This window comes from Cuculus canorus, chromosome 1, assembly GCF_017976375.1.
Source record: "Cuculus canorus isolate bCucCan1 chromosome 1, bCucCan1.pri, whole genome shotgun sequence".
In the NCBI taxonomy this organism is placed as follows: Eukaryota; Metazoa; Chordata; class Aves; order Cuculiformes; family Cuculidae; genus Cuculus; species Cuculus canorus.
In genome coordinates this window covers 205,911,718-205,931,629 of record NC_071401.1, presented here as the reverse complement: position 1 = coordinate 205,931,629, position 19,912 = coordinate 205,911,718, and the positions used below count along the sequence as shown (strand labels likewise).

Genomic DNA, 19,912 nt, shown 5'->3' with positions numbered 1-19,912 from the left:
TCATGAGCTGCTTTCAAGTCATCACCTACTTAATGTGCGAAGACAGTTTTTAAAAATAATCTAATATAAAGCATAAATTAATTTAAAACCTAAAAATAATGGTGCAGCAGTAAGGACCTTCATTACCATCTGCCCTCTTGCATTTTTCCCCCCCCTTATCTGTTTTGCAACTGTTTCCTACCCTATAAACAAGTCTTGCAAATTCACTCTCAGAAATGCTGTTGGAAGTGGCTCTTTTTGGATGAGGTAATCTTAATAAACCCATCACCACCACCTTTTTGTGTCATGATGGAAAACATCCCTGTCTTGCTGCTGTTTCAGACTTGTCACTTACACGTCGTCTTTGAGCTGACCTCTCTAGGTTTTCTCAGCTAGGCTTATATTTTGCTCTTGCTGACTTTATGCAAAGTATCTCAAACATGGTCTTTCTTGTCCATCTTCTCAGCTAAATCCATCACAACTCAGGTGACCAGTTACTACAATTATTTTTGTTTGTCCCATAGCTGTGAGAAGTCAAACATTATCTTGATGATGTCTTTTGAATGCAGCGCTGTAGAGAGATAGTTTTCTACACCAGATTCACAGCGCCTTTCATCCTGCCACTGCCTTCCCTATCAGTGTTATCCCATGCAAGTCACACGTCTTCACTTTTGAAGCCCTCTCTGTCCCATTTCTGCTTCCCTACTGTTTCCAGTTCCCTGTTTATTTTCTCTCTGAACCACTCTAGATGCCATCTTCCATCCCTCACTCATCCTCTTTTCAAACGAGCACCAATTTTCACTGTTTCTCAGCAATGGGCCAGCAGAGATTGTGCCCCTGTGCTCAGCATTGATGAGGCCGTGCCTTGAATCCTGCGTGTCCAGAGAAGGGGAATGGAGCTGGGGAAGGGGCTGGAGAAAAAGCATTACAAGAGTCAGCTGAAGGAGCTGGGGTTGTTTAGCCTGGAGAAAAGGAGGCTGAGGGGAGACCTTATCACTGTCTACAACTCCCTGAAAGGAGATTGTAGCAAGGTGGGTGCTGATCTCTTCTCCCAAGTGACAGGTGATAGGATGAGAGACAATGGCCTCGAGTTGCACCAGGGCAGGTTCACATTAGACTCTCAGGCACCAGCAGAGACTACCCAGGGAGGTGGTGGAGTCCCCATCCCTGGAGGTGCTTAAAAGATGTGTAGATGAAGAGCTTACAAATATGGTTCAGTAGTGGACACATATAGATGGGTTTTATTATCTCAAAGGTCTTTTCCAGCCAAACGATTCTATGATTATACAGTTCTGTCATTTAAATGGAACCTCTGCTACACCAGACAACATTAATTGATTAACTTACCACAAATCCCTCTCAAATTCCTCTCATTGCTCATCAAGCTCTTGAAAACAGTTAGACTCTTATTATACTTAGCAAGCTGCCTATCACAGTGTATGGATTACCTCAGTTTTCTTGTTTTACCATGAATTTGTTGTTTTTTCATGGCATGCTACTTAGTGTGGTTGAGGTCTGGTCACAGCGTGGCTCCTCTTCGACATCAGCAGAAGTAAATAAAACAGATCAGGGCATCATCTCCAGTGCTCTCGTATGAGGGTGCACTGGATCTCATAGAATCACAAGATGGGTTGGCTTGGAAGGGACCTTAAAGATCATTGAGTTCCAACCACTCTTTCATTGGCATGGCCACCTTCACCTGGATTAGGTTGCTCAAAGGTTGCTATGACTTCTCTGCCCAGTCTGTGCCTCACCATACTCACAGGAAAAGATTTCTTCCTAATATCTCATCTAAATCTTCCCTCTTTCAGTTTAAACTGTTCCTCCTCATCCTATCCTTGTGCTCCCTAATAAAGGCCCCTCCCCAGCTTTCCTGTAGTCCCCTTTTAAGTACTGGAAGGCTACTATCAAGTCTTCACAGAGCCTCCTTTTCTTCAGGCTGAACACGCTCAACTCTCACAGCCTGTCCTCATATGGGAGGTGCTCCAGCCCTCGGATGATTTTTGTGGTCCTCCTCGGGACTCACTGTAATGGATCCATGTCCCTCCTGTGCTGAGGACTCCAGAACTGAATGCAGGACTCCAAGTAAGGCCTAACGAGAGCAGAATAGAGGGAGAGAATTTGTTCCATTGTCCTGCTGGTCACACTACTTTGAATGCAGCCCAGGACATGGTTGGCTTTCTGGGCTGCAAGCACACATTGCCAGCTCACGTAGAACCGCTCATCCACCAGCACCCACAGCATCAGCATCCTTACATCAGTAGGAATAAATAAAACAGGCCAACCGTACATTCTCCAGCACTCTCCCATGCTGGTGCGTTTGGTCTCATTGGTAACGCATTCATTTACAGGGTTTTGTTTTGGAGCTAACACTTCCCTGGGCGACACCAGGCATGACGGAGGGAACAGCATTTGCTGGAGACTGTCTGGGTTTACAGTCTGGATGTGGATGTGCTGAGCTGCTTTTTGGAAGGGGAAGGCAAGATGCAGCTTGCGCTGTATTGTGCTGCTTGGCCTTGCACTCCAAGGATCGTCTCTCATCTCTTTTATTTAGTAGTACAGAGGTAGCCTTAGATGCCAAGGGTTACACAAACGAAAACAGATGTTTTTGATAGGTGTCAGTATTTTAATGAGCAATGAAATTAAGCCCTGGATACTTCTGGCCACCTAATGGCACTATTTTTTGTATTGCATGCTGGTTTTTTGTTGCTGTTTTTTCCCCTGGATTTTATGACAATTGCCTGAAGTCCTGATCTGGTGGGATTATGCCAGATAGCTGCACAGTTGGAAACTCATCAGCGATTCAGATTCCTTCAGTCAGAATGTCAGTTTTATCACAAAACTTGCAAAGCTTACCGTGGTGATTTCAAATTTCCTCTTTAGTAGACATTTTGTTTGAATGCCATGAAGGGGCTCCTTTCTCGGTGCCCCCAGGAGTACAATAACCTATGCTGTTTGAGAGATGAGTACAAAGTTACCTTCATTAAATTTTCTCCTCATGCTTTAGCATAGAATATTTCTTTTTAAAACACTCTCTCATTTTCTTTTGTGTCTTCATCCTATTACCTTTACGAGATTGCCATGCATCAGCTTGATGGAAAAGGTGGGTGCGCGGCTCCCTTGGAGGTTTATTCCAGCACACAAATATTCTGCTGACGTGCGAGGTGCTTGAAGAGCAGCTGGGAAAGCGAAAGTAGATCAAGTAATTGTAAACTTAATAAAAACACGCTGTTACTAGCGTGCCGTGTGGCGCACAGTGCAGATCAGACTGCTGCTCATATTGACTTTTACTAAGAAAGGTATTTTAGATTTCATGTGTGTTGATTCTGTAGTTATTGAGTTGCACTGAATGGAGATAGAGATCTGTCAGGGTTCCCTGGGACTTCTCATTCACTACTACATTTTGCATTTTTTCTTCAGTTTAATTGCGAAATTCCTAAGTGATTATAAAATAAATAAAAATAATTGGGGACAACATATCTGAGAGCAGCCCTGAGGTGAAGGACTTGTGGGTGCAGATTGATGAGAAGCTCAACATGAGCCAGCAGTGTGTGCTCACAGCCCAGAAGGCCAACCGTGTCCTGGACTGCATCCAAAGAAGTGTGGCCAGCAGGGCGAGGGAGGAGATTCTCCCCGTTTACTCTGTTCTTGTGAGGCTCCATCTGGAGTATTGTGTCCAGTTCTGGAATCCCCAACATATGAAGGAGATGGAACAGTTGGAATGGGTCCAGAGGAGAGCTACAAGGTGATCTGAGAGCTGGAGCACCTCTGCTATGAGGACAGGCTGATAGAATCAAGGCTTTTCAGCCTGAGGTAGAGAAGGCTTCAGGGAGACTTTAGAATAGCCTTCCAGTACTGAAGGGGACCTACAGGAAAGATGGGGAGGGACTTTATACAAGGAGATGTAGTGATAGGATGAGGGGGAGTGGCTTGAAATTGGAAGGGGGAAGATTTAGTCTAGACATTAGGAAGAGATTCTTCACTGTGAGGGTGGTGAGGAACTGGCCCAGTTTGCCAGGGCAGTTGTGTCTGCCCCATCCCTGGAGGTGTTCAAGGCCAGATTGGATGGAGCTTTGAGCAGCCAGATCCAGTGGGAGGTGTCCCTGCCCATGGCAGGGGTGTTGGAACTGGGTGGTCTTTGAGGTCCCTTCCAACCCAAACCATTCTATGATTCTATGCTTTATCCATTCAGGTATCTAAAACCTATGTGTTTTTACTACAGCTTTTGCGCTACCTACCTTTTCTTAAAAGATTTTTCTTTGGTCAGGTCCCACAGACCCTGAAATGCTTCTGTAAAATTACCCTTGTTTATAGAAACATTGGAAACATTCTCTTTTAGGGTGATATTTCATTTCCCTTTTGAGGAGTTTCCTTGCTGTTGGCTGTTTCTGACCATCCACCTGAGAGTCCTGTCATCTATCACCAAACAGAAATCAATCGGAAACCCTTTGGTGGAGTTACCGTAATGGACATAGCAACCCTCTTTCTTGAGCGAGAGATGCTGCAGCACAGGGTTTATGGCCATCTAATGTTAGACAGTAATCTCATTTAGTGTTTTCCCAAAAGTGCAAATAGTGCATTAGGATAGCGTAACAAGCACAGCAGATCGATACGGAGATGGTGCTCTCCTTCAAGAGATTAATCCAAAAAAATGGACTTGGTTGACTTGAAGGAAGTGGCCCTTTTCGCATTGACCTGCATCAGCGCTGCAGTGCCTGGAAGGACAGGCAGTGGGGCTGAGAGCATGTTTTGAGATGTGATAGTATGAAAACAAGTAACTGGGGGGGGAGACGCTGTCTTTTACAGGGCTCCGGTATGGATGGCAACGTAGAACCCATTGAAGCATTCAAATAACAAATAATACATGGACTTCAAATGGTCATTAATGGCACGGCTGAGGGAAAAAAGCGATCAAAAAAGCTCCTTAATGTGGGTTAAAGTACTGCCATTCAAACGGCTTTAAATACATTGACAGAATTTATGTAGCAAGTGTACGGCAGCCCATTTCCTTCTCTTCATTCTTCACCTTTCTGTAAGACACACTCTATGAAATCACTTTAAAATCTCTTGTGAATAAAGGCACAGCTTGGTTTACTTTGTGTATGTTTTGTTAACTCGCTTTTGATTGCACTGGTTTATCAATCCAGACCAGAGTTTCAGGCATTTAAGACGCGCTCTGGTTTAGTTGGGTGTAAATCATCACCACTGTGAGTCTTATATTTATAAAGAGTGTACGCGGTGCTTCCTTTCGTACTCCATCCCCATACAGAACTTTCCATAATCAGTCAGTGTGCAGCAGTTTATGGTCATACATTTTGATGCCTAACATGCTTTTGAAGCGCTTGCTGATATCAGCAGAGGGGGGATTAAGGGAAAATCCTCATCTGCAAGCGTCTACAGAAGTTTGAACTTTCAGATCATAAAGTGCGTAAGCACCTGGGACTGCATTTACATGCTGTTTGGAGCATTTCACAGATGTACAGTAATGAGTGAAAAGAGTAAGGGGGATGTTTTATATAGGTATATACTGTAAAATCAAGGCGACCTAATGTTCTTTTTTCTGGTACTACATCTTAAGTGATATCCAAGAAGTCAGTTCCCCTAAGGAAGCACATTTTGCTTCGCATTTCACTTTCTTACCGTAGTAAAATAGAGATCTGCCTTGGCCAATCAGCATGATAAGGAGGAACAGATTATTCATCTGAGGGTACTGTGCCCTATGAGTCTCAATTTTTTTTACGACCTTATTGAACTAAAAATAACGGGGGCTGGAATGGATGTTACAGCACCCACTGTCAGGCTTTATTGGTGAGGTAAATGGGAAGATGCATCAAGTACACAGTTTGCACGTGTAAAGCAAATGGTTGTTTTCAAGGCTTATGAACTATAAGTAGTTTTCTAAACGTTCATTTATTTTTTTCTACCACTGAAATATTTTATCTTTGATTTGAAAGGGGTTTAACTGTGATTTGATTGTCTGTTATAGAAATGAGTACTATATAAAGTTGATGTATCTAGAAGTATTTGTGTTAGCTTTAGATTTCAACAGACATTTCATCTCTAAACCACTTCACCAACCCTCTTACTCTTGTAACAAAAAATATTGTATCCCCATTTTAATTCTTTGGCGCGATCATTGTGGATAACATTTTATAGATCAATGCAAATGGAAACATTTTTCTCCAGAAGAGGCTGGATTTTACCAAACACAATAAAGAAGCTTCCATTGCTTTGGCTTCCATTGAAGGCAAAAGGTGTATTGCATCAGCCAAAAAGATGGCAAAATAAATTAATCTGTGCAGTAAAGAAAACAGACAAAATTCCTAAATAACTTGCACATCTGGCATCAGGATTAGAATTGAGGTGATGGGAAGAAGGATGCATTAAAAATAGAGGCTATCATCAGATCAGCAGAAGTAAGTTGTGTAATTTGCTGTTGGTAGCAGGGTGTTTTATATTCTCGAGGTCAGCCCAATGAGTGATTTCACTTTTATACAGGAGCAATATTTAATAAATAGCAAGATTATATGGTCAGAGGGCTATACAGCAACGAAGATTCCTGTGGTACTGTGACTGCTTTTCTAACGTGAGGTCAGATACGTGTCATCAGTGCTGGGATCTTCACTTAAAGTTGTGTGTTCATACGTTGATTTTCTCTGCCAGCTGGAACCTGACTACTGGACCAGGAGGACACTCGTGGTCCTAATAGCCGAACTTCTGCAGCTCACATTGATGTGTCTGATATTACCCACTTTATAGTAAAAATAGCTCTAGAAACAAACTTTGTTTATAACTTTAAAGTGTTTTCATTCACTACTATCATTTAGTTTACTTCTTAAAAGAAAAATAAAATAAAACAAAAGAGTTGCATCTTTCCTGAAAATTTTTTGAGTAGGAAACCAAAATGTCCTTTTCTGTTTCTGCAGGAGATATGAGTCTCATCCAATCTGTGCTGATCTGCAGGATAAAATTCTACAATGTTATCGGCAACACGCTCAGGAGACCCTCAGCTGCTCTGCCCTGGCTAGCCAGTACCTGCATTGTGTCAATACCGCCAAACAGGTGAGTTAGGAACATTGCCACTCATAGAATCATAGAATAGATTGGGTTTGAAGGGACCTTAAAGATCGTCTAGTTCCAACCCCCCTGCCACGAGCAGGGACATCTGCCACTAGATCAGGCTGCTCAAAGCCTCATCCCACCTGGCCCTGAACACCTCCAGGGATGGGGCATCTACAGCTTCCCTGGGTAACTTGTCCCAATGCCTTGCCACTCTCATAGTGAAGAAATTCTTCCTTATGTCTAGTCTAAACCTGCCCCTCTTCAGTTTATACCTATTCCCTCTTGTCCTATCATTACAAGCCTTTGAGAACAGTCCCTCCCCAGCTTTCTTGTAGACCCCTTCAAGTACTGGAAGGTCACTGTGAGGTGTCCTTAGAGCCTTCTCTTGCTCAGGCTGAACAAGCTCAACTCTCTCAGCCTGTCCTCCTATGGGAGGTGCTCCACCCCTCTGATCATTTTTGTAGCCTCCTCTGGACCTGTTCCAACAGCTCCACGTCCTTCTTATTGAGGATTCCAGAACTGGACAGAGGAATCCAGATGAGATCTTACAAGAAAGGAATAGAGGGGCAGAATCCCTTCCCTCCACCTGCTGGCCATGCTTCTTTTGGTGCAGCCCAGGACATGGTTGGCCTTGTGGGCTGAAAGCACACATTCCCAGCTCATGTCATGCTTCTCATCAATCAGCACCCCCAAATCCTTCTCCGCAGGGCTGCTCTCAATACCACAGGGCTGCTCTCAATGATGGAATGAAGAAGAGAGGAGGACTATTGGGTTGTCCAGTTAGTCCTTCTAGCATACTAAAGCCTTGCTGTTCCCATTATCTATGTTCTTACATGTTCTGTGAAGTCCACTTTCTCTTTATTTAAATGCTAGGGTTTCCATCTGTTCCCTTGGGACTGTTTAGTGCAGCAGCTATTGCTGTTGCCAGATATTTTGTGGTATCCACAATTTTAGTGGTAAAACAAGGGGATTAAACTATGGTGGTACTATGTGTCATGAATACAACCACTTTCAGTAAGGAGTGAGTGGATGCGTCCAACTAGATTGCTCACTGGCTGGACGTCTTGATTTCTCTTATGTTGCATGTTTTGAAAGTCTAATACCACCATGTGCCTCATCTTGCCCTCCTGTCATCCAGTTTGCCAGGGGATGAGTTGTTACTGTGGATTATAAACCTCAATGCTTTATTAGAGCAGCATATGGGAAAATAATAGTGATATATCCATCTTTCACTTAAAAGAAGCTTAAATTCCTAAATATTCTTTTTCAACAGCTTACATCTTTCAAATACAGAGTTGCACATGTTGACCTGGTTTGTGTTCTTAAAAAAGCCAGTTGCAAATGTGCTTATAGGCCATATGTGTAGTGTGTGTTAAAAGTCCTTAAATGAGTCTGTTGATCTTTATTTCTGCTAAGATCGTTAAGTTACTATTTGAATATGTGAAAAGATGTGCTCTAATGTGTTAGTGGGGACCTAGCAAGCACGTCTGGTATTTGGTAATTTTCACTTGAGTCAATTCTGCCTGCACAGAAGAATAGTAAGATTTTGACTGTACTCCTTCACCGTGACCTTTTTGCTGCTACACTGATGCAGTCTTACTCTGCTGTTACTGAAGATCTCACTGGAGTTAATGTTGCTCATGTTCTAGAGCTGTGTAGAACATGGTAGGAGCCAATAGTTGCATGGCAGTGCTAAAGGTGATCCTCTGTCTGCAGCATTTGTGCAGTGCTGTTATTGTTAATGCTCAGTTTACGTAGTTAGGAAATTATTTGGGTTGGAAGGGACCTTAAAGATCATCCAGTTCCAGCCCCTTGCCATGAGCAGGGACGCTTTCTACTGGATCAGGTTGCTCAAAGCTTCATCCAACCTGGCCTTGAACACCTCCAGGGATGGAATATCCACGACTTCTCTGGGCAACCTGCAATTCTTTTAATTAATTCTTTCTATGACAAGCTGTAATTGGTGTCTATATTATTTCTACTGCGATATTTGTATAACAACATCCATTTAGAAGTTACTGTACAATGAGTGGGGTTGAGACATTTAGAAAAAAGGCCAGTGAATAATATTAGGAGGTTATGTGGTAGACTAGATTTTCACCATAGCTTGCATCATCAGGAACACTAATTTAATGTATTTATAGAATCACAGAATCCTGGAATGGTTTGGATTGGAAGGGAGATACAGTATATATATAACTTTATAGTGTTTTTTTAAGTAATTATAAAGCTTAGATTAATTTCTTATACATGTTTAAGCTGTAACTGAAGTTTGTATCTGATAGGAATTTCCTCAGAAAGCTGTGATGAGGGTGAATTAATTCATATTCAGAAGGTGCAGGAAAAGGAGCTTGCATAAATATGTTCATTACGTTTTAAACCCTTTTAAACACCTTCTTTTTTGTTGTTGAAGATCTTCAACCAAGCCTGCCAAGTAGTTAGAAGTGTTTCCTAAATGCTTCTTATTCTCTTTTGCACATGCCTCAAGATGGGAATTCAGAGAGGTTTCTCTTGTACAATAACAGAAAAAGAGAAGCCTTTTATGATGGAAATATTTGCAAGCAGGAGCAATTGTTTTTCGTAACGAACATCAGTCCTCTATAGCTCCTCGTCCATGTGTTGCAGCTGTAATTGTAATTATTTTTACTCACTGATTGCCCAGAAGTCCAGACAGTCTTTGAAATAATTGCTAGACACTGTTATAAAATCTTGCAAAATTACCTTCTGTGTGTGCTTGGTTGGAAGGTGGAGGAGTGGGATAAATAGCAGCTTCAGAAATGAAAAAGTTAACTGACACCGGCTACAAGAAACAAACAAAGAAGGAAATTTGCTAGAGGGAATAGACCGAGATATTGAAAACCAAATAAGTTAACTAATCCGATTTCCTGGCGGTGAGTCTGGGCACTTGTGCTTAGGCTGAGCACACTCTGTGCTTTTCATAAATTGAATTTATTGACTCCTCTTTCTTTCCTATCTTGCTTATAATTATCTCACCCTCTCTTCTGTATGCTCCTTATTTCTCATCCTGTCTGTAATCTCATGTCTCTATCTGTCCTTTTCTCCCCTTGTTAGAAAGGCCCAGAGAAGCTGTTAATTCGGAGGAGTTTGACACATTGTTGTATCTTCCCTTCAAATCTTTTCCCAAAGTCATGAGAAGCTAGCGGGATAGATTAAACTCTATTATTAATATTTGCATTTTATTATAATAGTAATGGAGAGAAAAACCTATTTAATGGAGCCATTAAGGGGAAGATATTAGGATTGTCTGTGCTATTTGTGCTCCCACAAGTAGTTCCAGCCAGAGCAGCCACTGCACTAATAAGGACGATCCAGTGGCATTTTTATCACTTATCCTACTCTGCCGTCCGCTGATATGGACAAGGTGGCTGTTAAAGTGCCCCCACCCTTTTTTTTCTATCTTCTTTTTGTCCCACTTTGGCTACAGGGAGTCCTAATTCCTATACGGAAACACACCTCCACTATAGCTTAATGAAGTCTGTGCAATAGTTTCCTATTAGACAATTGAATTTCACAGGGATGTAATCCTCTGCAGGTCGGTTAGATTTGCAAGTACTTCAAAGAAAGATACCGACAGCTGCTGGTGTCTGACAGCCTGGCTGCAAAACGTTATCCTTCAGCCTCTTCAGCCTTGCTCTAACCATTATTGTAATTTGTAGGATGGAGTGGCTGTTCATCATGCATCCTAGTCAGAATAAAATCATTATTTCAGCCTCATCCTCTAGTATTTTTACTAGATACCATCTCCCAATCTAATAGAAAATTATGTAAAATTAGTTTCAGCAACACTGTGCTGAAATACAATAAAAAGGCATTGATTTTTATGGCCATTGTTTACCACTACCTTGATTGAAGGAAGTTTGTTACGGAAAAGTCAGACCAGGTTCCCTTCATCGGTGTCATGAAAAAAAAACCACAAGGGAAATATTTTAAATATTTTAATTTCTTAGGTGATATTAGGTGGCAAAAGTCATAGAATCAGGATTCCAGGACCCCCCTTTTCAGAGGGCGCTGTTCCTATCCTGTGTGTCAGATGCTCAGGAGCTCTGTCCTTAGGTGAGACTCCTTGATATAGTTTCCTGTAGTTGAAGCTGTTCGATTATAGGAAAACCTGTTGATATGGAATCATAGAATCATTAAGGTTGGAAAAGGCCTCTAAGATCATCAAGTCTAACCATCAGCCCAACATCACCTTGCCCACTAAATCATGTCCTGAAGTGCCATGACTACACATTTTTTTAACATTTCCAGGCATGGAGACTCCACCACTTCCCTGGACAGCTGGTTCCAATGGTTCACCACTCTTTCAGTGAAGAATCTTTACCTAATATCCAATCTAAACCTCCCTTGGTCCAACTTGAGGCCATTTCCACTTGTTACTTGGCAAAAAGAAGAACACCCACCTCTCTAAAACTTCTTTTCAGGTAGTTGCAGAGAGTGATGAGGTCTCCCCTCAGCCTCCTCTTTCCAGTAAAAGAACAGTTAAAAGTCAGTAAAGAACAGTAAAAAAACCCAAACATGTAGACGAAACTAAAGGAAGCACTGAGACACTCCCATTTGTCTGAAGGTGAAATTTTGTAAGCAGAGCATGTGATGAACAAAAACCTGAAATTTCTTTCGATAGGATGCTCAGTAAAAGTAACACAATTTTTCTCAGATCTTTTGGGAATTTCTTGTGTTAACTGATGTGGTGTTAAATTTACAGAAAGTTAATATTCAGCCCAGCTATGGCTTAGAGCAAGTTTCTGTAATGCCACTGCAAAAAGAGTCTTCCAAGTAAAGTAGCCTTCATCAGTTTTACAGAGATCTCTCTGGGGTTGCTGTCAAACTGAGATCAGAGATTTCGTTAACTAATAAAAGTTTCCCTTTTTTTTGTTTGTAATAGCACCCAGGGAGCATAAACCTGACTCCTTTATTTTGTCAGCATGTGCTTTTCTACCTTAGGTTCTGGAGAGTATTTGTGATGACGAGGACATTTACCATCTTTTCACGTACACACTGTCCTTCTCCTTGGTACACCTCAATTCTTGCAGAAACCCTGAAAGAGGGGCTATTTAGATGAGATCTTAGGAAGAAATGTTTTCCTGTGAAGGTGGTGAGGCACTGGCACAGGAGAAGTCGTGGATGCCCCCTCCCTGGAGTTGTTCAAGGCCAGGCTGGATGGAGCCTTGAGCAACCTCATCCGTTGCAAGGTGTCCTTGCCCATGGTGGAACTGGATGATCTTTAAGGTCACAATGATTCTGTGATTCTATGAAACACTGTTTGATCTTGTTGAATGGTTCACTGGTTTATTTTTAGAAATTCTGTGACAATCTGGTTGAAGGCATACGTGGCAACAGGTTTTTCATTTCCTTTAATTTTAACTTTCTTTCTTAAGCTCTAACTTCTGTCACTCTGACAATGGAGTTCAGACTCACAAGACCAAATGCCCTGTCTGGCTAGATACTACTGTTCAAGTACTTGAATCAGTGGTTTGTAGATCTCCTGTAAAATTTTCAGGGCTTGCTCCTAACATAAAGCCTAAAAATTATCAAATCCCTTCATACCATTTCTCGTAAGGATACTCATAGTTACCATCTTCCGATTTTCTGTATTTTGAGGGTAAGAACTTGGTCAACGCTGTAGTTCTCCATTGAACATAGATAGCCTCCAGCCTGTTTTTACTGCCTAGCCTGTCAGCGTCCTGTTAGATCCCGCTTTTCTGTTCTCCTTACTGATCTAGACAAGTAGTATCCATAGAATCATAGAATCAATAAGGTTGGAAAAGACTCCTAAGATCATCAAGTCCAATCATCAGCCTAACACCACCATACCTTCTGAAACATGTCCTGAAGTCTCGTGTCTGCACATTCTTTGAACCCCTCTAGGGATGGTGACATCGCCGTTTCCCTGTGCAGCCTGTTCCACCACTCTTTCAGTAGAGAAATTTTTCATAATATCCGATCTCAACCTCCCCTGGCACAACTTCAGACCATTTCCTCTCATCCTATCACTAGTTACTTGGGAGAAGGGACCAACACCATATCTATACATATACTTGTTTCTATTTCTAGATCAGGGCTGTAGTAAGTTCTTAGTAGAGCCCTACACACTGTCCTTGCAAGCCTACATGTTCATGGTAAAGACCAGGACCTCTCTGAAGAGTCAAAACCTTGATGACAGAATTCTCTGATATGGCAGGAGGAATAACTCTTGGGCTACTTGACAGGTTGGTATTTTTAGGTCAGTGCAGCATGTTCAGACTGTTGAGGTTTTGTTTATGACTCAGAACAGAGCAAAGAGGTAGGTAGGGGAGATACTTAGTGTTGTATGACTTCCGGATGTATTTCCTCAGCTATGTAATTGCTGAGAATGGGATTTATCTGATTGCAAGGTCAGATGTTTTAATTTCTTTAATAGCCATGACTACAGCCACAATACCATTAGGATGGATGAAATGGAATCATTCCTGCAAGTCTTCAAGCCTCTGGATGGATGACTTGCTGAGTCCTCAAATAGCTTCATTCTGTCTCAGTGTCTTGTCTCTGCGATGATGTGCGTGCTGACAATGTTTCTCTTTCTGTATTTTATTTTAAAAAAATGTCTGTTCTTAAGGAATTGTAGCCAAACTTCTCTGGAATAACTCTTAAGTTATTGAAATACGTGTTTCTCCTTCTCTCTTTCCCTCCTCCCCACCATTTTCTTAGCAGAGCATGCTTGGAAGAGGAGGATAAAGGAAATGTCCAAATCAGGCACAAGACCATCAAGTCTAATTTCAGCAGAAGAGCGTTTTCCCCCCAAGAATGACATGACAGCCCATTTACAGGGCAGACCAATAAAGAGAAGAACTGGAAGAGCCATTTCAAGAGCAGCAGCCATCACGGCTCAATCAGTGTGACCATTTGAAAAGCCAAGACCTGTATCTTATTACATCAGAAATCACACATCCGAAGATACTGTTCAGTCTTAGTAAAATCCACTTATTGGTGATTGAAGAAAGGAAAAGAAAAGAACCTTTCACTGACCTTAAAAAGGGGAAATATCCTTCAAATGCTGCTATTTCATTGTAGAATCTCCTCAAAAACTTCTCACTGTCAGAGGCACAGGTATGTAACGCTTGGTGTGCCGGGATGTGGTGATACCGTGAGCTGGTCAGCTGCTGTTCCGCACTGTACGGCCTGTGTTTGTTGCTCATATTATAGTTTTCCTTACAATGTGTAATGACCTAAATTGTGCCCTAACTTATTTCCTGAATTATGTAACGTAATGAAGTCTCTCCCCAGCCCTTCTGCTGGAATGATGGTAACGATCCAACACTTAAGATGTAACATGGCCTTTATTTACGTGAAATGATTCTGTTGTGCTCCTCACTCCTATCAAGTCCTGACGAATATGCCTCGCTCTGTACCAACAATAAATGTATTTTATGCACAAGATTGATGTTTCAGTCTGTCTCTCTTTCCACTTCTGTGAGGCGGATGGTGTTCCCTCTGCTATGTCAATCATGTTTTTCCAGCAGATGTTATTGCTGAAGCTTTAAAGCATAGACTTTTATTCATAACCAACCTTGGTTTCAGGAATGGTACTTAGATATAACTGTTTTCCATCACAGCAACCTAAAAGGATCCCATGTGATAGTGTGCTGTGATTCATGCCCCACCAGACTTTCCTTTCTGGGAAAGTACTTGTGAATGAAGGAGCATACAGTGCCCAAAACTCAAAATCATCTTTATGCAAGCATTCAGTTTCATTTGGTTTTGTTCAGATAACGACTGCGGCATTCATCTTACCAAGCAGTCTTAGGGAAGTTTTTTTACACAGTCGTAATAGTAGCAGTGTCAAACGAGCAATGTATCCAGAGCCTTCCGCTATTTATTTACCTGTTTCTCTAATTGGCTGCATTTGAACTGCATCCAACTGTACAACTGTGAGTGCACCTGCAGATCTCATTTATATTCAAAATATTGCCAGTAACTCTCCTGTTCTGATTATCAAGTTGCTTTGTGAGCACTGTTTAATTAAGAATGGGAATTTTTAATGCTACAAAAAGAAGGTAGGCTTTTAAACATGTGAAGCAACTGTCATGTCAGTAGGAGAGGAAGATCCTAGAGTTCATCGTCAGGTGCCAGGTAAACTGCTTGAGAGAAATAATAGGGACATAAACGACATGTTTACGTGGTGACTTGCTGTAGTGTTTACAAATCAGCTAACTCACAAATTCTCCTTTATAATGTTCTCTTTTGTAACAGAGAGCCAAGAAGTTGGCAGATCCATCCTTGCCAGACTTAGAATTGGCAGCAAAATGCAGCACAGAGGAAAAGCAGACGTTTTTAAGGCCAGATGATTCTGTAAAATCAGGAGAAGAGCTATGTTGGGAAGGAAGGTCTCTGTTATTGCCAAATGTTTATTGGTTTCCTATCCTGACAGCCTTGAGCAATGAAAGTCACTCTTGCTTGCTTAGTTCCAACTGTGTTTCGGGCTTCATTTGCGATGTTGTGCTCTTTAAACATCTTCTGGATCGCTGATAGTAGCATCTCTAGGATGTGTTGCTGGAGCTTGGGGGATGCTCATGGCAGCAAACAGGGTGTAGACTTAAAAACTCTCCACATTGTGGACAACTTTAGCCTTTAAAGTAGAGCAGTGATTCTGAATTTTTCACAAGTGAGCTTTAGTTTACCACCTATTCCACCTTTGCCACCCTTCTATGTACCTGCATCGTAGTCCTTTTGTCAGTCTTTGACTTCTTCCTTCCTCTTTTCTCCCCTCTTGCTGATATGGAGATAAGCAGGACCCGCTTCTTTTGAAAATGAAGTTGGGAGATGATGTTGGACATTTCTGCTCAAGGAAGCCTTAAGTGTGCCTAAACAGAGACATTTTCCATCTTTTGTTTTCAAACTAAACTAATATTTTAAAAAAAAATAGGTAAAAAACCCCAGCTTCATAGAATCTGAAGAAAAACAAGCAAGAGAAGTGTGTGTCTGCAACTTACTGTTCATGGTACTGGAGGGAAGGGGAAAAAGTGCTGGGTCCAGTAGGTTCTAGACAATTTTCTTCCAGCCAAGACTCACCTTGCAGCTGCATTTCAAGACTGAAAATATTTTAACTTTCCCATTTCTCGCTCTTTTTTTTTTTTAGAATAGAAAACCTGTGGGGAGGTCTCCCTCCTTCTCAGCAAGAACCAGATCTTTCTAAGGTCGCTCACTGCCAAACAGAATTTGAACTCAGCTTAATGGATCCTGATCTCAGAAGGCTTCAGGTCAGAAGGGACCTTAAAGCCCATCCAGTTCCCACCCCTCTGCCATGTGCAGGGACGCCTCCCACTGGATGAGGTTGCTCAAAGCCTTCTCCAGTTTGGCCTTGAACACCTCCAGGGATGGTATTCTCTAGGGATGGTAGATGAAGGCATAGAATCATAAAGCTGTCCAACCATTAGCATGACACTCTTTAGCTATGATAGAGAATCGTTTCAGATGTTGTTGTTGGTCATTCATGAGCTCTGATCAGGTGTAAGAGGGCAATTCTACCTAAGGTTTTAAATGGCAAAGCTGTATTATAACAGCTAAATCAAAGCTTTTCATTGTTCTTTGCTCAGTGTCTGTGGAACAAATCACAAGTCTTTCAGTGGTGTCAAAATAATCGCTGCTATCTGACTCTCGTGTAATTTAGCAGCATTTGACTCTTTCAAATACTAGACTTCCTTTCCTCAGGAGTTGTCTGTGTCTGAGACAGATCACATAACCTTGCGCTGTTGGGTTTCCTGTTAGGATATTCCTGCATTACGGTTTTAAGCAGATATTTGGAATTAGCTTTAATATGGAAATGGCTGTGGGTTGGAATAAATTTTACAGCTCAGACGACCACTGCTTTACTCTCTTTTAGATCTTGTGCCCTTTTCGAGAGAATCTAAAGAGGGGAATGGAGCTCAGGTGGACTCCATCTGGAGTTATATGTCATCTCTCAAGCTGAAGAAGTGATAGGAGGGGGAGCCTTTCTCTTTTTCTGTCCTTTTTCTTTCTGAAATAACAAAAATTCTAGATGATATTCTTCTCTGCAAACAGTTGCAAGGTCTTCCCTCCAGCTGTGAATGCTGAACAAGTTTGGGCAAGGCAAACCAATTATTTCTAGTGTTTTCTTTATATGCATCTTTCTGTACTGTCAACACCTAAAGATCCCTCACCAAAACCGGCCATTCATCACAGTGGCTACCGCTGGGACAGAGAGAGGTGCCCTCGCTTCCCAAATAACGGGGGCAAGGAAAACTAAGGCTAAGTCATTTGCCCACTGTGCTGAATCTCATTTACAGGACCCGGTTGCTATCACATGCCAGTTGATAACACATTGCAGCTCACCTGCCCATAGTAAATCCTATTTGATCAAGAGGTGGGTGTTGCCACTTCAAATCAGATAAGGAGTTAGATTTGGATGTCTTCACCTGCTGGCAAATGGCTGCAGAAGTGAGTTTTATGAGCTGGTCAGCTCATAATTTGTAAAGGTTTGTGCTGAGCTAACACTGCATTTTGGAAGTTGGCTGATACCACAAGACCTGGAAGAAGGCAGCAAGAGAGGGTGTGTGCAAGGTGGGCATCCATCCTACTGCTTGTCTGTTCATGCTATAGCATTTCTACATACAAAACCGTCCACAGGTCATGATCAGCATTAATGAAACCGTGTTCATGTTTTTAAAATGGTGCTTGTCCCTTAAAGAGCTGTTTTCAAGGCTAAGTACCCATTGTCACATTGCAGTTCAGACCAAAGGCAAGATTCGCTTAGAGGTCTGGAAAATTAAGAGGGAGAAGCTTGGGGAGAGGAGGAAAGTGGATATTTATGTTCACATTGGATTTTGCTGGATAAACATGCTGGCTGTTTTCAACTCGGTATTGGGAAGGAACGTCTGTCATCTCAAGTCACCTTTGTTTTTTGCTCTCAGCTGCTGTTCTCTTCAGAGGGAGCGGTACTGAGTATGGCTTAGAGGCAAGTTCGTCTCTAGTTTCATCAGCAGCATGGTGGTGATCCCACAATGCTGTGCTGGAGATATTCCCACCAGAGAAATATATGTGCAGCAAAGCTACTGTGCCCTTCCATAGTCTGCCTGGCAGCTAAACAGCTGCTGCAATGCAAACTTGTATTCACCAGTCAAGAACTTAATCAGCATCCCTGAGGAAGAGGGAGATACCCTGAATATGATGTGAAGAGGACCTGGGTCTTCAAGTCATTGCAAAAGAGCCAGGCAGGTTCCCAGAGACCATGGAGCGCTAAGCCAGGACTGCACTGCAAGAATGTGAGTTCCATGTGAACAAAGAGCTGCTCAGTAATTAGAGAGGTAATTAGTTTTGTAATTACTAAAGTAATTAGTTTGATTTTCTCTCAAGCCAGTAACTGCTGGGAAGAGAACACACAGACATCGTGCTGGAAGGAGCACCTTGAATTGCAGTGCTGCTGCAGCCCCCTACCAGGTTAACCCCTCTCCCTCCTGTACGGGAAGTAGCATCTGAAGTAGCATTCTTGATAAGAATGGAGTGGTTTGGAGGAAAAACAACCCTAGAAGGTCTGGTTGTCGGAGGGCTTGTGCTTGAAAGCTTTTAAGCCACCTCCCAATGACATCCAAAAGTTCTTGTGCTATCAGTAGAGGACCTAAGGCAGCAGAGAGCCCAGCAGTGATGTATTTATTACAAAGATTTTATATACTCTTAAGAGTGCTGGGAACACTGTGCAGTGTCACTGTCCCCATGGCATTGCTGCTCTTGGGAGGTGAGGGTTGTTCCGCTGCTTCTTGTACTAGATGCTGCCCATCCCTTCGATCATGGGCTGCCTTGCTTGTCAAACAAAGGCGTTTCTACCAGCTTGGCGTGCAAGTCAGCAAACAGAGGTATTTTCTCTTCAGCTGTCATATGAAACCACAGTTATTTGCTGACCACCCTCAACAGGAAAACCATCCCTCCTTCCTTTCCAGTCCTGCAGATGGATGGGGGCAGAGCAGCTGTTATCCCAAAGTGAGGGTCACTGCGTAGATCAAACTCCCGGTGCTCATTTGGGAGATTGCAGCGCTGGAGCTGCAAGAAGCAGATCAAATTCCCAAGTAAAGTGCAAGCTAAGCAGGTTCTTCGTTTCATCTGTTGCTTATATAGATGCAGCAGGGATGAAAGCGACTTAGCAGTCCACTATTCCATACATCTTGATATCAAGAAATTCTCATGTTCTTTAAACCAGGTCACAAAGAGAAGGTTCAAAAGGATCATCTGAGTGTTGGATCACCTCCCATACGAGGACAGGCTGAGAGAGTTGGACTTGTTCAACCTGGAGAAGAGAAGGCTCCAGGAAGACCCTATAGCAACCTTCCAGTACTTAAAGGGGGCTACAGGAAAGCTGGGGAGGGACTCTTGATCATGCATGGATAGGATGAGGGGGAATGGCTTTAAGATGAAAAAGGGGAGATTTAGATCAAATATTAGGAGGAAATTCTTCCCTGTGAGGATGGTGAGGCACTGGCACAGGTTGCCCAGGGAAGTTGTGGCTGCCCCGTCCCTGGAGGTGTTCTAGGCCAAGTCGGATGAGGCTTTGAGCAACCTCATCCAGTGGGAGGTGTCCCTGCCCATGGCAAGGGGGTTGGAATTGGATGATCTTTAAGGTCCCTTCCAACCCAAACCATTCTATGATTCTATGATCTCCTTCCAAAGTCATTCAGAGGTTGGTTTGATTGAGATATAAGGGTTTAGTTCTGCAAAGGGTTTAGCAAGAGAAGTATAGCAGGTGGCAAGGAGATGAGGTACTGACAACCCATTAATGAACAGGAAAATTTTTTGCTAGAGTGCCCTTGAGAATTTACTGGATCTCTTCCCTATTGCTTATGTCAGTTAGTGAGGGTTTTTTCCCCTT

At 42.4% G+C, this 19,912-nt stretch overlaps 1 protein-coding gene across 4 annotated transcripts in view; it reads left to right on the top strand.

Annotated features, from left to right (window-relative positions):
• Nucleotides 1-14,475, top strand: part of CHCHD3 (coiled-coil-helix-coiled-coil-helix domain containing 3) — a 174,960-nt gene extending 160,485 nt beyond the window's left edge. For 2 of the 4 annotated variants that reach the window (XM_054088959.1, XM_054088943.1), the window contains 2 exons: nucleotides 6,906-7,041; nucleotides 13,750-14,475. In XM_054088959.1, coding sequence (XP_053944934.1) covers nucleotides 6,906-7,041; nucleotides 13,750-13,773 — 160 coding nt within the window. In that variant the 3' untranslated portion in view covers nucleotides 13,774-14,475. Of the gene's footprint in view, nucleotides 1-6,905; nucleotides 7,042-13,746 lie in introns of all 4 variants that reach the window. The other 2 variants (XM_009563405.2, XM_054088935.1) reach the window with 1 other exon arrangement.
• The last annotated feature ends 5,437 nt before the right edge of the window (nucleotides 14,476-19,912 follow it).